Raw genomic sequence first — 16,125 nt, 5'->3', positions numbered from 1 at the left:
ATGCTACATTGAGAAACCCCCCCAGGTCAGCAATGTAGCACAAGTCACTGTCATTCACATTTGTTTGCTTTATAAATCATCTTCCCAACCCAAACATCTGCTTCCACTTGGTTGAGCTGCAGCCAAGATAATGTAGGGTTGCAACACTCAATAATTTAACAGCATTTCCGGTTGGTCATTTTGTTCAGCTGAGTACTTTCCATTACTGCCATGGCTGACAACAGCTACAATAATGATAGTCGTATTTTGTTGGGACAGTGTGATCATGTGCCCTGCCAGTTTCTGACAATATTTCCTGGATAAAGGTCTGTAAGGTTCAGTTTCCCTCGGCAAACAATAGCCCAGATTTAACTGAGTGGTATCTACCCTCTGCATTTGTTGATGGGAATGTTTCATCGACCCAAAACAGCCTTGTTGAAGATAGAAGCGGATCTCTCTGATTCACAAGGCCCAAGTGCTAAGGCACTGGGCATTGGCAGGGACTTGCTTTGAGCCCAGAGGACCCTAAAACCCAGATATTCACCAAGACAAATGGTTACTTAAATAAAAGTTGCTTTTAATTATCTTTAAACATGAAAATAGAATCAAACTTTAACTTATCTCTATTGACTTACTTAACCTAACTTAACCCCCTTTAATTCTAAGTGCAGGTGTATGTAATGTGTGTGTAAGTTCAGAAAAGTTCTTTGGTTCCCGGTCCAATTTCATTTCTCATTCCTCCAAGTTCACTGGCTGCAGGCAATTCTTATACAGTGCACAGAATTTAACATTTATAAAGTTTACCAGGCTTTGGTGCTTGAAAGGTAAATGGTTACTGCTCAGGAAGGTTCTTGTCAGTTTTCAGAGAGAGATTTGTTGTTCCAGGACATCCACAACTGATGTACTTCCATCAGTCACTTCAGTGTCTTGCTAACTAAACTTGCCCTACAGGGTTCTCCAGATGATAATCTCTTTCTTTCAGGTCACCACAGAGTTCCTTTTTGTTTCCCTTATTCCAAGTGAAACATGAGACATCCAGTTCTCTCCTCTTGCATGAACCACAAGGACTTTGACCTGGCTGTCTTCCAAGTAGGGAACTTTCCATAAGCTTGCCAGCTTGTCCTGTTCCAGTCCCAGCTGCTGTATGTAACACTGTACAAGTGATCTCTGTCTCTCTCTCTGAGAGAAAGCCTGTTTGACTGCTTGCAAAACCACATGACCCTCTCAGAACAGTAAGTTCTCTTCCAGACAGCAGTGACTCTGACATGCTCTTTTATCTGTTGCCTTTTGTAAACAACAATCTATTAGTGAAGCCGCTTGAGCACTCTTCAAAGCTTTTGCAAAAGCCCTGGAGCCAATACGTCTACCATGGGGTAGATCTCCAGTATTTTAAATAAGATCTGTTTTAAAGTGTTTGTATGTGACCTACTCTAAAAATCTTTCCCAATTTATCTCCCAAAAAACATATCTCTATGCTCTGTAACAGACTTCTTTAAATTTTTTTTAATTTTTCACACTATAAACCATATTGATCAAGATACATACATTTTCCTTCTTAAATATATATAGTGTCGTTTTCTCCCCCCCTTTCCTCCTCCCCTCCCTCCCTCCCTCACCTCCCCTCCCATTTATTTAAAGTTCAGAATATAAGATACATTAAACCCGTTAAACAATGTTGTCACTCAATAAAAATAAACAAGAAATTCCACTGAGTCAGTTCTTTTCATTCTCTTCTCCTTCTGTCATTTTAGGTAGTAGATGTCCACGGTAGGTTTTCTCTATTGTGTTTCATGTATGGCTTCCTTATTTGTTCAAATATTGTAATGTCATTTCTTAAATTATAGGTTTTTTTTCTAATGGAATACATTTATTCATTTCTATATACCATTGTTGTATTCTCAAGTTATCTTCTAATTTCCAGGTTGACATAATACATTTTTTTGCTACAGCTAGGGCTATCATAACAAATCTTTTTTGTGCTCCATCCAAATCGAGTCCAAATTCTTTGTTTTTTATATTACTTAGGAGGAAGATCTCTGGGTTTTTTGGTATATTGCTTTTTGTGATTTTATTTAATATCTGGTTTAGATCTTCCCAAAATTTTTTCACTTTCTCACATGTCCAGATTGCATGAATTGTTGTTCCCATTTCCTTTTTACAGCGAAAACATCTGTCAGATACTGTTGGGTCCCATTTATTTAACTTTTGAGGTGTAATGTATAGCCTGTGTATCCAGTTATATTGTATCATATGTAACCTCATGTTTATTGTATTTCTCATGGTTCCGGAGCATAGCTTTTCCCATGTTTCATTCTTTATCTTTATGCTTAGATCTTGTTTCCATTTTTGTTTGGTTTTACCATTTGTTTCCTCGTTCTCCTTTTCTTGTAGTTTAATATACATATTTGTTATAAATTTTTTGATTATCATTGTGTCTGTAATCACATATTCAAAATTACTTCCTTCTGGTAACCTCAGACTGTTTCCCAATTTGTCCTTCAAGTAGGATTTCAGTTGGTAGTATGCCAACACTGTATCGTGAGTTATATTATATTTATCCTTCAATTGTTCAAAGAATAATAGTTTATTTCCCGAAAAACAATTTGAGTGGCATTTTTGATGTTTCTGAATTTAAATAAACTTAATTCTTTTAATAGTTCATCTTTTTTCAAAACAACTGGAAGACTTTAAATATATTTTTTTAAAATGCAATTTTTAAAAGCCATACCTTTTTGGATGCAGGAGATTGGAAACAAAAACATAAAATGTTGGTCATCTGCAGCAGGACCAATAATGGTGGGGAGAGAAATTGATTTGGAAAGATTACAATAAGAATCAGAATCAGAGTTCATTGCCATGAACATGTCACGAAACTTGTTTTGTGTAAGAGTCACAGTGCGAATATTTATATAAACCACCTTACAAAATAAAAAAAAAATAATTCAAGGAAAAAGTCAAAGTGAGGCAGTGTCTGTGGTTCATTGATCATTCAGGAATCTGATGGCAGCGGGGAAGGAGCTGTCCTTGCGCCACCGAATGCTTGTCTTCAGGCTCCTGTACCTTTCCCCCAATAGTAGAAGTCTGAAGAGGGCGTGGCCTGGGTGATGGGTCCCTGCTTTCTTAAGACTCCGCCTCTTGTAGATGTCCTCGGTGGAGTGAAGTCTGGTGCTTGTGATGTCACCGGCTGAGTTAACAACCCTCTGGAGTTTTTTTCTTGTCCTGAGTATTGGCTCCATAGCAACTGGCCAGAGTGCTCATCTGTAGAAGTTTTCGAGAGTCTTTGGTGACATATTGAATCTCCTCAAACTCCTTGTGATTGCATCAACATGGAGGCTCCAGGACAGATCCTCTGAGAAATTGACACGCAGGAATTTGCAATTCTTGACCCTCTCCTCTTCTGACCCCTTGACGAGAATTGGTTCATGTTCTCCCGATTTCCTCCTGAAGTCCATAGTCATCTCCTTGTTGAGTGCAAGGTGGTTGTTGTGACACCACTCAACTCTCCCTCCTGTACGCATCCTCACTGCTGAAGATGAGGAACCAAGACAATTAAGTTTTGGAGTGATATTGGTGTGGTGGAGAGAACAGAGGTAATGCCTGATAGGGTGCAATCCCAAGATGCTATGATAAATATTACTTTTAAAAACTGGCAGCTGGACTTTTTGAAACAGAAAGATACAGTCATATGTGTGAAGAGAAATAAAAGATAGTAATTACCTGAAACTGTTAAATCAAAATTTATGTTGCAAAGTATCCAGACATAACCTCAGTGGATGGAAAATGGCAAAGCACCCTTTGAATCTGTATGGGTTTCTCCAATGAGCAGGAGACCACATTGTATTGAAGGAAGCGCAGATACATTTCTGCTTCATTTGGAATGGCTTTTTTTTTGTCAGGGCATGGATGGCTACTGCTCAATTGCTGGTAAATGTCATTAGTATAGCTGAGTAATTTATGATCGACATGGACAATGGTGGACTGAAGGGTCTGTTTTAGTGCTGTATGACTCTATGACTATTTGGCTCCCTGCCTAGTGGAAAGAGAAGAGACGTTAGGTCAGTTATTGCATGGGAAACTTTTAATTTGCACTCTTCCTTTCTAGTTCAGCCCTACAATGCCCATGAAAAGGAATAGGCTTGTGATACTGCACCTTGTCTAACCAGGTAGAGGTGAAAGTGGGAAATTTCAGTGAACTCTCTGGCTGGGCTTCCTGGTGAATCCAGTGAAGGAGCATAGCTGGAAAGTGATCAGCAGGAGTCTGGTCAGTACGTTTGGGGCTTCTGCATATGTACGGGAGAGCCAGAGTTTTACTGCTACACCTGCAGCGAAACACCGGCATTTCTACCAAGAGCCACTGGCAAAGTCTGACCAATGTCTCCAGAGGGTTGTCAGACCATGAACCGCAGCCTCAAGCTTAGTTTTGCTGATCGATCCAAAGTTTGCCATTTTGCGAGCTGGATGGAGCTTTTACACAGGAAAGCGATTCAAACTATTCGACATTGCAGAAAATCTGATCCATGTAAGATTAGATTTTATTTTTCACAAGCTCTCATCCTGGATCCTGGATATTAGGAAGGGTTTGGCTGACCTTGTTTATAATATTTTGATACAACTGTTTAATATTAATTATATTAAAGCAATGCTATCCATTGGTGGAATCATTCTTTTCCCAGTCTCAGTGCTCAGAATTGTCTTATGCTGACATTCCTGGCAATTCCTGTCTCTCATCGTATTAGATTACAAAAAATACTGTCTGTAGTCTGCAGTGCGTATCCTTGCTGAAACTCACATCGAGTGCAAGAATCACAATGAAGCAAAGCAGTCAGACAGAAGAGCAATTTGAAAGAATTCAGCCAAATTTCCAAAAAGAATACACGAGGTACCCCATTGGTTGGTCTCCCCACAATGGGGGCTCAGCATCCACCTTGGGCACCCAATCTGTTGAACTCAGTAATACCGAGCACTTTTTAACACTGATGCAGCTGGATGCTGCTTTTTAGTGTGATGCAATAGTATAATTGCTGTATTAGCAATAATTATATGCATTTTTTTTGTCATCATAATGTACATAAACAAGCAATTGTGAAAACGTGATTAAATTTCTAAATTGTTGTAGTCTCAATCCCACTTTCTTCTCTTTGCCAATATGCTGCAGGATCCCAGATTCAGTCAGAATATTACCTGAGTCAGGATATTACCATCCTGAGTATGGTCTCAGGATGCTTTGAATATTTTATTTACACTTTAAGAAAATACAGAATATAGGACTTAATTAATATAATACATTGAAAGTAAAACCATAGAAAAACAGTCATAAGGTCCAAAAATTTTTTTAAAAGTGACCCTCTTCTCCTAGCGCCACATCCCCAAATTCGAAAGGAAAGGTGGACATGTGGCAGGGAATGGAGGGTTAGAAAAAGAAAGAAAATATAAAGCAAAAGGATCAAGGTTCGGCATGTCAGAGCCCCATCATTTTAAAAGTATTAAATTTCTATTAAGGAGTATACTAATTGACAAATATCAAAATAAATTATACAATCTGGACACTTAAGTAATGTAAATAAGGTTGCCAAATTTCGACGAACAAACTATATCTATTCCTTAGACTATAAGTAATCTTCTCAAGGGGAATTTGCACTTCCATGTTCCATTGATCAATGTGAAGTAGGGAATCAGATTTCCATGTTACTGCTATACATTTCCCGGGTATTGACAGTGCAATTTTAATAAATTTAGATTTACTTCTGGAGAAGTTAACTTTTGTCACTGCTAAATTCCCCAGAAGAAACAATTCTGGGTCTAGAGGGAAGTACAGCCCCCACAATTTTTGTCAACACTTGCCCCCCAATTCTATCCAAAAGGGTCTTAATTTCGTGCATAACCAGGTGGAATGTAAAGAGGTATCAATATCTATGCCACACCTAAAACATCTTTCCTTGTGTATCTTTTGAGGTGTGAAATCAGTTGTGCAGAAAATTATAATGAATCAGTCTATATCTAGATTTAATTAAGGTGGACATATTATCCACACACAAATCAGACCAGCGTTGTGAATCAATTACAATGTCCAAATCTGATTCTCTCCCTTGATCTATGTAGATGCAGAGTTAAAATTAATTTTGATGGGGTAGTTGCGTTTGTCCGATCCAATTTTCTTTTGAAGATGTGGCTTGCAAGTTTGATTCAGGGAATCTAGCTAAATTTAGTAGTTTTAGAATACATGTCACATAAAAGGAAGTGACAAAAAGGGACTGATAAGGTTGTGGTTGATGTATTTGCATAAATAGGTTGGAGGGCAGTTACCAGGATATGCCAGAGGGACAGTCCTAAGTCAGCTATTAGGTATTATCATTACTACAGAAAAGCAGATTATGTGGACTGTAGAGCAATCTAGTCCGTTCCACTACCAACACTATCCTTGCCACTCTCCACTTTTACCTCCTTCCATTTCTCCCAAATTTCCTCATAAAATCATTGATCTTCTCCACTTCCATCAGTTTTTAGGCAAACACTTCTGTACATACATGCTGTGCTGAGTGCTTGGATAAAGTATTCTCAGTCTGCTCCCTTTCACGCAACTGACCCACAACTACAACCCAGATCCAGTTCCAATAAGTGTCATCAAGTTTAGAGGTGACACAACAGAAATGACCATCCTCTACCACACATCAATAACTCTGTAGTGGAGAGAATGGAGAACACAAATTTCCTTTAAGTTCACTGAACTAGTGACCTATCCTGGACACCCAACCTCTCCTCACTTGTCAGGAAAGCACAACAGCACCTCCTGGGAAGACTGAGGCGGCAACTCTACTGGCCAACATTATGTCAACCTTCTATAGGAACTCTATCTAGACTGTCCTGACAGGCTGCATCACAGTGTGGTGCAGTTGCTGCAGAGAAATGGAGCGGATGTCAATCCATAAGACTATAAGAGTGGCAAATAGGATCACTGGAGTCTCCCTCTCCCCCCCCCCCCACCTCCATTGACGTGATCTACCGGGATAATTGTCTGAAGAGGGTGCACAAAATCATTAAGGACCCTTTCCACCTTTCAGCTGCTCCCATCAGGAAAGAGATAACAGGAGGATCAGAGCCAGCACCACCAGGCTGATGAACAGCATCTTCCTGCGGGCAGTGAGCATGCTGAACGACCAAAGGAACTGCTCACACTGACCCTCCCAGACTCTCATATTCACAAAACAATATTTATTTATTTCTATATATGAATACTTGTCCTGCTTATGTATTTGTCTGCGTGTTATGTCTGGTTGTATGTCTGTGTATTTTTACTGAGGAGCAGAGAATGCTGTTTCGTCAGGTTGCATTTGTGCAATCAGATGACAATAAACTTGACTTGAAATGTTGATACCATCCTTTTTTCTCCCACTTGTGCTGCTCGATCTACTGAGTCTGTCCAGCGGATTTTCTTGCTCCAGATCACAGAAAAAGTGTGATGTTTATCATGACGTGAAGTTAAGTGGGAAAGCATGGTGAGAAGAAGGCATAGGAACACAATTGGTAAATTATTGGATGTGCACCAAAAGGCCTGGACTATTGATCGGGAGACACGAGTTCAAATTGTGCTGCAGCATTTAAAATCAGCAATTTAAATGAAGCTGGAAATTACTGTCAATGTTGTAAAATCCCATCTGGTTAACGAACCCCTTCCCTGCTGCTCAACTCGTGCTGGTCCATGTACTCTGATCAGATTCATTTGAATGGGATTACAGGGGAAAATGTAACGGTAGCCTTTTGGATTTTTATTTTCCTTAATCTTGACATTTTTAAATCATTTTTGGCGTTCATGTTATTGTTAAGTACTAACTGTTTTCGAAAAGCAATTTAATCTTTGCTAAATGACTTTTATTTCAATTGGAATAATTTTTAAATGTCACTGAGATCAGAGACATTTGGAAATGATTCAAAGGCTATTGACAAAGGTGGCAGCCAAACCCCAATGAAGATTGGACCCCTGGGGAATTAAATAAGAGGACAATCTGGCTTATTGTTTCTCTGGAGGTGATCCTGTATGGATTGTTGAGATGGATGCCTTGTCCAGGGGGGGTTATCATTTGAAGAGAAATTGGGAATTATAAGCATGTATTCAATTTAGTTTGAAAGGTTAAATGAAAGAGAGTTTCTGAGATGAATCCAGGCTGAATGGTGAAAATCTATTTCCTTAAGCCTAATTCTTAAGTTTCATTATTTTCTTTTAAGGGATTGGGCGATTTGACCAATAAGAGGAAATATTTCTGTACTGAGAAGGTTTTGAATTTCTCCATTGTAGAGGGCCCAGTCTTGGCAGATACTCAAGGTTGAGAACGTTTGATCTCTGGAAACTTAGGAAATCAAAGAAAATTTGGATTAAGTGGGAAACTTGGTTGATGAGGACCAGGTGTGATTGAGGGGGCTGTGTGACCATCTTTTTGTGAATTCTTGGATTAGTCTGTGTCCAATGTGTAGACAAACATCTCCAAATAGGTCTAGTCCTTTGCAATCATCTTATTTCACTATTACAATTTGAATTCGGCCTCAAAGGAAATAAAATGAACTTATTTCCTTGTCCCTAACAATATTGCATATCATTCATCAGTGTTTACATTGGATGCTTCCCCTTTTAAACAAAAACTAAATGGTGTGGGCTTGTTATTACTCAATTTAATGTTACCTCTATTTGATGGCCTAGAAATAGAGCAAATGGAAAGAATCTTTCCAAACACAATTTGTTGGAGGAATTCAATGCATCAAGAACAAGAATGGTTGGCTTTATAAAGTCACTGTGTGCATAACTAAACTTGTTCTTTTATATTCACAGACAAAAGTGAAGCTTTGGAGAAAGAGACCAACCACTTCAGTGATCATTCAGTTGCTTCTGGATTCACAACTCTTGGATCTACAGCTCCTCCTACGGCCTCTCCGACATGGCATCTCACCTCCTCGAGTCATGGCTCAGAGAAACCTGATCATGAGGAAATAGGCTGTGAGTTACCTTGGTTTCAGCTTGATAAAGCAAAATGAAATAGAAAGGTGGCCTTGATGTAGCAAGGTCTTGACCTTTGGCTGCTCCCAACCACTTCATGGCCAATTAAATTATTTTGAAAGTGTTTCATGATTGTAATGTATGAACTGTAGTGACTTCTAACAGAGGCGCTACTGAAATGAAGTACATCCGGACAACACGAGGGAGAACTATGACTTTATTTGAATCTCTTGCGCTGCTTTTAGGGGATGGCCCACTTCCTGTCTGGGGCGCACTGGTCTAAAGGAGTGATGGTCTGCATGTGGCGGAGTCACTGCCTGCCCAGCAACCAGGAAGTGGTGACATCTCCCCAGTGATGCGTGTCGCCAAGCACAGCCTTCTCCTGAGAAGGGAAGGGGGCCTGCACCATCTCATACCAACCGACTGGACCATCTAACCACATGATCGGGTGGCCAGCTACGGAACTGCGATTGTATAGCAAGCTTCCGCAAATGCCTTTTGATACAGGCCAGTAAATATTGTTTTAAAGTTAAATATTAGCAAAGCTATTAGGAATAACTCATTGCCCATTCTCGAAACAGAACCATGGGATTCTTTATGTCTATCTGACAGACCAAATAGCTCTATTTCAAAATCTGGAAGTAGCATCTTCAGCAGCACAGGATTTCCATGACATAGGAGCAGAAATGAGCTATTCAGTCCATCGAGTCTACCCCACTGTTTTCCCACTCAGCCTCACTGCCTGGGCTTTTCTCCATAACCTGTGATTCCATGGCTGATCAAGAAACTATCAATCGTTGTCTTAAATACACCCAATGACAACATCCACAACTGCCTGTGGCAACAAATTCGACAGATATACCACCCTTTGGCTGAAGGGACTCCTCTACATCTCTGTTCTAAGTGGACTTACTTCACTCCTGAAGTTGAGCCCTCTTGTCCTAGACTCTCCCACTGTGGGAACCAACCTTTCCACAACTACTCTGTCCATACCTTTCAATATTCAAAATGTTTCAATGAGACCTCCCCCCCCCATTCTAAATTCCAACGAACAAGAGCTGTCACATGCTTCTCGTATGTTAAAGCTTTCACTCACAGAATCATCCCAGTGAATCTCCATTGAACCCTCTCCAACATCAGCACCTCTTTCTTTTCAAATGAGGAGCCCAAATCTGCTCGCAATTCTCCAAGTGAGGTCTCACCGGTGCCTTATAAAGCCTCAACATCACATCCCTGCTCTTGTATTTCATTTCTCGTGAAATGAACCCCAGCATTGCATTTGCCTTCTTCGCCACATTCTCAACATGCAAGTTTACCTTCAGGCCATCCTACACAGGGACTCCAGGTCCCTTTGCATCTGGCTTTTTTTCAGTTTTTTCCCCATTTGAAAAATAGTCTGCCTATTTAGTTTTTTCTACCAAAGTGCATGTTCGAACATTTTCCGACATGATATTTAATTTGCCACTTCTCTGCCCATTCTCCTAACCTGTCAGCCCTTCTGTAGCCTCTGTCTGTCCTCTACACTACCTACTCCTTCACCTGCATATTTGGTCAGAAACCCTTCATTCCATAATCCAAATCATTAATATACAACATAAACAAAGAGTCCCCAACACCGACCCCTGTGGAACATCTCTAGCAACTGGTATCCAATCAGCATATGATCTTTGTATTTCAACTCTCTGCTTCCTGCCAATCAACCAATGCTCTACCTTTGCTAGTATGTTTCCTGTTATTACCATGGGCTCTTGTCTTGTTAAGTAGCCTCATGTGCGGCTCCTTGTCAAATGCCTTCTGAAAATCCAAATTTACTGCATCTCCCTGCTCGCTTGTTACTTCTTCAAAGAATTTCAACAAAATCGTCAAGCGAGATTTTCCCTTAAGGAAACCATGTTGGCTTCGGCCTATCCTGTCATGGGCCTCCAAATGCTCCATCACCTCATCCATGACAATTAACTCCCAACATCTTCTCACCCACTGATTTCCTTTAATTTCCTTTCTGCTGCCTTCCTCCTTTCTTGAATAGTGGGGTGACATTTTCAATTTTCCAGTCCTACAGGACCACGACAGAATCTATTGGTTCCTGAAAGATCATCGCCAATGACTCCCTGATCTATACCCCGCTACCTCCTTCAGGACCCGAGGGTGCAATCCAACTGGTCTGGGAGACTTATCTACCCTTACCATTCAGCATCTCCCTTGAATATCTGGCACTCCAGCGGATTACAAAGTAAATTCTTGAGCTCAGGTATCGGGGTTGGGATGCAACTATAACTAAGGAATAGACAATAGTTAACCGTTGGTGATTCCATGAGTTTGAGGAACTCGGTGAAAGATGGATTGGTGGGTGGGAAAAATATCTGCCCTTGACGATGAACCTAGTGTTGCAAGTACTTGAATCATGTAATAACAAAGCACAGATGGAGATGATTCAGCATATTGTGCTTGTTTTGGCCGTTTGAAAGAGCTTGGAGAGGAAAGTAAAGGCAGCGATGACATATGGAGCAGCAGTTCTCACTGTTTAAGGGCCATCCTGAATGATTTCCAACAATCTAGCTTAGAAATCATTCAGGCTGGGACTGCTTTTTCTGTAAGGGCACTGATCTCAGAAACTTTGCCCTGCAGCACTGGGCTGCAGCAATAGTCCTGGGTGATGCAATTTTCCTAGACCAGTGGAAAAACTTCTTTCATTGACCCCATTTGAACTCAACGGTAGATCAGTAGACTCGACAATGGGAAAGATGCCAGAGACAGGTCACTCTGAGATCTATCGAGCAAATTGGTGAAGGGAAAGGTGCGGTCGATGCTTTAGACAGGGACCTTGCACCAGCACTTGATGCAGGGTCTCAACCCGGAACGTCGACTGCCTCTTTCCTTCCACAGATGCTGAGTTCTTCCAGTCCAGGTAGTACAGGTAGTACAGGTAGTCCCCGACTTAATACAGTCCAAAGGATTGGTCGTATCTCAAAATGGACACGAGTTAGAATTTTGCCCTCACGCGTGGAGTAAATAAGTCTTAGGGGAAACTTTTTAATCAAAATTTTAATCATCTGAAGTTTAATCATAATTTTCATCATCCACTATGTATTTGTTAGTCAGCATCCCAGGGTCCGTAGGCTGGGCGTGGCCATCTTGATTTCTTCGGTTGGTGCATGCGCGGAGGGTTTGCATTTTAGAGTTCAGTTAGTGCAGGTGCGAGACTTAAGTTCTCTTAACGAGCTGAATTCACGCCCTTAACCCTCGTGCCTGCACCAACCGATCTCCAATATGCGAACCGAAGACTCGCGTTTGTTCACAGTAATCAAGATGGCTGTGCCTAGCCTAAGGAACCCAGGACGCTGAATAACAAGGTAAGTACGCACACTTTGGCTCTTACGTGCCTTGTGTCCCTGATATCATTTGTCAAATATAACATAAGCCACATGAATTTATATTTTTAATTTATTTTTTTAAACAAATTTTCGGTCATATGTGCAGATGGACGCAAGTCACATAGATTCGCAAGTCAGGGGAGTCTGTCTTTTCCTCCAAATTCCAGTATCTGCAGCCTCTTGTGTTTCCACCCTTGAGGCCACTGATCCTCGGATATGATGTTATCTCAGGTCCCTGAGCCTGCAGGTATCCTAACCTGGGAGCTCCTTTTAGAGATAGCCCCCACAGCTTTGAGTTGATAAGGTCATGTGCACAGTTAATTAAGGCCACATGGAGGAATCCTGCGAATACTGTGACTGGATATTTCAGATGAATGATCACAAAGAAATCCAAATTTTTTTCTGACATCTCTGAAATATTTGGAAGTTGGGTGTTAGCAAGCAAAATCTTAGCATCTGTGAAAGCAATAGGAGAATTTTTCTTATTGCTGGGGAACAATTCCTGGCAAGGTTTCGCAGCATATATTGAGGCAATATTTGTGCATGGACATTGATTAATGTCTTCTAATTTTGAAAATCAATTCTTTCATATAAATTTTCATTCTGTCACCTAGTTATAATTAACAGGCATACTGCCAACTGTTATTACCTGAATGTACCATTTATCCTCACCTGTGGCGGATGAGAAAAGGCTTATTTCTGGTTGCCACAGGTCCAAATGTTTCCTGAAAGTCTATCAACACTCTATAAGCAGGAGAATGTTTAGGGGAGATGTCAGAGTTAGTTTATTTTTATCACAGAGAGTAGAGGGTGCCTGGAATTCTTTGTCAGGAGTGGTGGCAGAGACTGATACATGAGGGAATATTTAAAATATTCTTAGACAGGCATATTGATGAAAGGAAACTGGAGAGATATGGGGAGCGAGGGAGGGATACGGGTTGTGATGGAGGGTTACAGGGTGTGAGGGAGGGATATGGGGTGCGAGGTCGGATATGGGGTGCGACGGTGGGATACGGGGTGTGAGGGAGTGATACGGGGTGTGACGGAAGGATACGGGGTGTGACGGAAGGATAAGGGGTGTGACGGAAGGTTATGGGGTGGGAAGGAGGGATACGGGGTGTAACGGAGGGTTACGAGGTGGGAGGGAGGGATACGGGGTGTGACGGGGATACGGGGTGTTACGGAGGGTTATGGGTTGTGATGGAGGGCCACGGGGTGTGAGGGAGGGATACGGGGTGTGAGGAGGGATACAGGGTGCGAGGTTGGATACGGGGTGTGACGGAAGGATACTGGGTGTGACAGAGGGTTACGGGGTGGGAGGGAGGGATACGGGGTGTAACGGAGGGTTGCAAGGTGGGAGGGAGGAATACGGGGTGTGATGGGGGGGATACAGGGTGTGAGGGAGGGTTATGGGGAGCGAGAGAGGGTTATGGGATGCGGGGGAGGAATGGGTGCTGCCCTGTTCTGTGTACGAAAAGGGTGAATAGTTCTTTGTTAATGTTCACCAACCCCTAATCTGTCATTCTGTCTCTCAGCTAGTAACTTCCTTTTTCTTTCATTAAAATAAATGACTTTATTTGAAAGACCATCTGTGGCCCCTGGTAGTTCCACCATTTTGAATCACATTTTAATGAGGCTTGTTCCAAAGGAATAGTAAGTTTAATTATAAATCACATTGAACTGATTGATGCAAGTTTTTTTGTATGCCATATTACTGGGCATTGCTTGGTTGTACCATTGACTTTTATTCACGTTAGTTGATCTCCACACTTGCGTAGACATTTGAAAATGTGTATGAAAAGTTGCATACACAAAGGTAGGGTATGTTCGGCCATTAACTGGTCCTATGTTTCTATGTAAATTAAATTATTGAGCATTATTGTCCTGTTGATCCATTTTAAATGCTACATTTTGTCTTATATTCAACTGGGAGCATGTGCTTGAGAATTGATCAACTTTAAGTTTACATTAGGCTGAGGGAAGCCTCTGAGAGGTGGTTATGAGATGAATGTCCCTCTGTTTCTACATATAAGCCTTTGTCCTTAAACACTTCCAACACAGGCACAACTGGGATTTCAAATTCAAAAATTCTCAACTGGAAGGTCGGTGTTACATAGTTGAGGTTTTGGTTACAATTCTCCTTTGACAAAAAGTCTGATTGTTTGATTTATAACATGTACAGGCGGAGGATAAGTATAAAATGATCAAGACTCGATCAGGAACATGTTAAGGATTCTTGTGCACTTTATTGATGCTTTTTTATTCTCTCTGAATGGCGCAGATTCGTTACCTGTTTACAGTTTAAAAAATTTTTATTTTACATGTGTACACTGTGTGTAGTTTTTTTTGCACTACCAATTAGTGGTAATTCTGCCTCGCCCGCAGGAAAAAGGATCTCAGGGTGGTATGTGATGCCATGTATGCACTCTGACAATAAATCTGAGGCACATTTACATGTATATGTGCACTCAAAATAAACAGCCTATGGAATTAGAGCTGCTCGCACTCACCGGTCCTTGCTCTAAAGGAAATCATCTTTAAAACATGCATCTTGAAAGTCTAATATTAAGAAAGCAGATCAGATTGAAGAAACACCTCTCAATTACACACTCCGCCTGAATGCAGCAACTTGGCCCGAAACATTCTCAGGCCTCACACGCTTAGATTTTCCACAGCTTTGCTCCAGATTCCAGAATCTGTAGTCTAATATTGATCCACGGTTACCTAGAGGCATCTCTTACAGCTACATTGTTGATATGATTGATCCAATTAAGTTTCTAATCAATGAAGATCCCTGAAGGTACAATGAGGTTTATCAATACCATCAGCTTTGGATGACTTTAGAACATGACTGATGCCAGCATTTACATTTTGTACATGTTAATTCCAATTTTGACAAGTGAAATTGGGGCTAGTCCATTCTGTTATTCAAGCAAGTGACCTAATTTATTATCAAATGTGCTTGATAATCTCTTCTTTTAAATAACAGAATGAACACCTACCAATATACTGTGATCTATATGTTCACAATCATTTGAACATGTCAGTTCCCTTGGGACTTCAGGCATGTTTCTTGTGTTTCGCCTCAATGATCCAGAACTGCGGAAATGTTTGTTACCTGGTCCAGAGCATGCACTCTGAGGTTTGAACAGTGAAGCCAAGGTTTACAAATTCAACTTCCTGGTTATTTTATAAACTTGCCAAGTTTTCTTTCACACTGCTGCCAAACATCTGTTTATTGAAGTGACAGTTCAACAAATTAGGTCTGGGGAGAAAAAAAGTCAATGTGGACCTATTGTACTTGAAGAAATGCTGTAATCATCCTTAATCTGGATAATACTTCTGATGACTCTTCGAAGTGTGGCTTCATTTTTATTGATCACATTTAAAAAAAAATTAGTCCCTAATCTTCTGGAAAGTTATGATACAACTTTGGCCTAAGAGCAGAGATACACCCCAGATGTGCCACTGTACACGGACAGTAATTTATTCTTTCATTTAAAAGAAAGGATGCTTGATAATGAATTAGGTCACTTGCTTAAATAAGAGGTTGGACAATAGTCCAATATGGGATGTCTAATTGAGGTTAACATGTACAGGACATAAATCTTAGGTTCATCATGTTCTAATGTGCATCAAGAAAGTTTTGCCAGCATTACAGCAGACATGTACATGTTTTACAAGAACATTGACTTTGGTTTATCCTAGTACATGCCAACAAATGAAAGCTACTGAAATCATGAACAAGATTCAGAATTTGTTTTTCACGATAAATTATTCATAAAAAGAAAA

The 16,125-nt window shown here is 40.6% G+C and overlaps 1 protein-coding gene across 6 annotated transcripts in view; it reads left to right on the top strand.

Moving 5' to 3' along the window:
* fbln2 (fibulin 2) overlaps positions 1-16,125 on the top strand; it is a 324,320-nt gene that overhangs the window by 147,048 nt on the left and 161,147 nt on the right. For all 6 annotated transcript variants that reach the window (XM_069939794.1, XM_069939792.1, XM_069939796.1 and 3 more), the window contains one exon: positions 8,798-8,962. In XM_069939794.1, the coding sequence (XP_069795895.1) occupies positions 8,798-8,962 (165 nt within the window). The remainder of the gene's footprint in view (positions 1-8,797; positions 8,963-16,125) is intronic.

Source organism: Narcine bancroftii, chromosome 5, assembly GCF_036971445.1.
Source record: "Narcine bancroftii isolate sNarBan1 chromosome 5, sNarBan1.hap1, whole genome shotgun sequence".
NCBI lineage: Eukaryota > Metazoa > Chordata > Chondrichthyes > Torpediniformes > Narcinidae > Narcine > Narcine bancroftii.
This window is presented reverse-complemented; position numbering and strand designations above follow the sequence as displayed.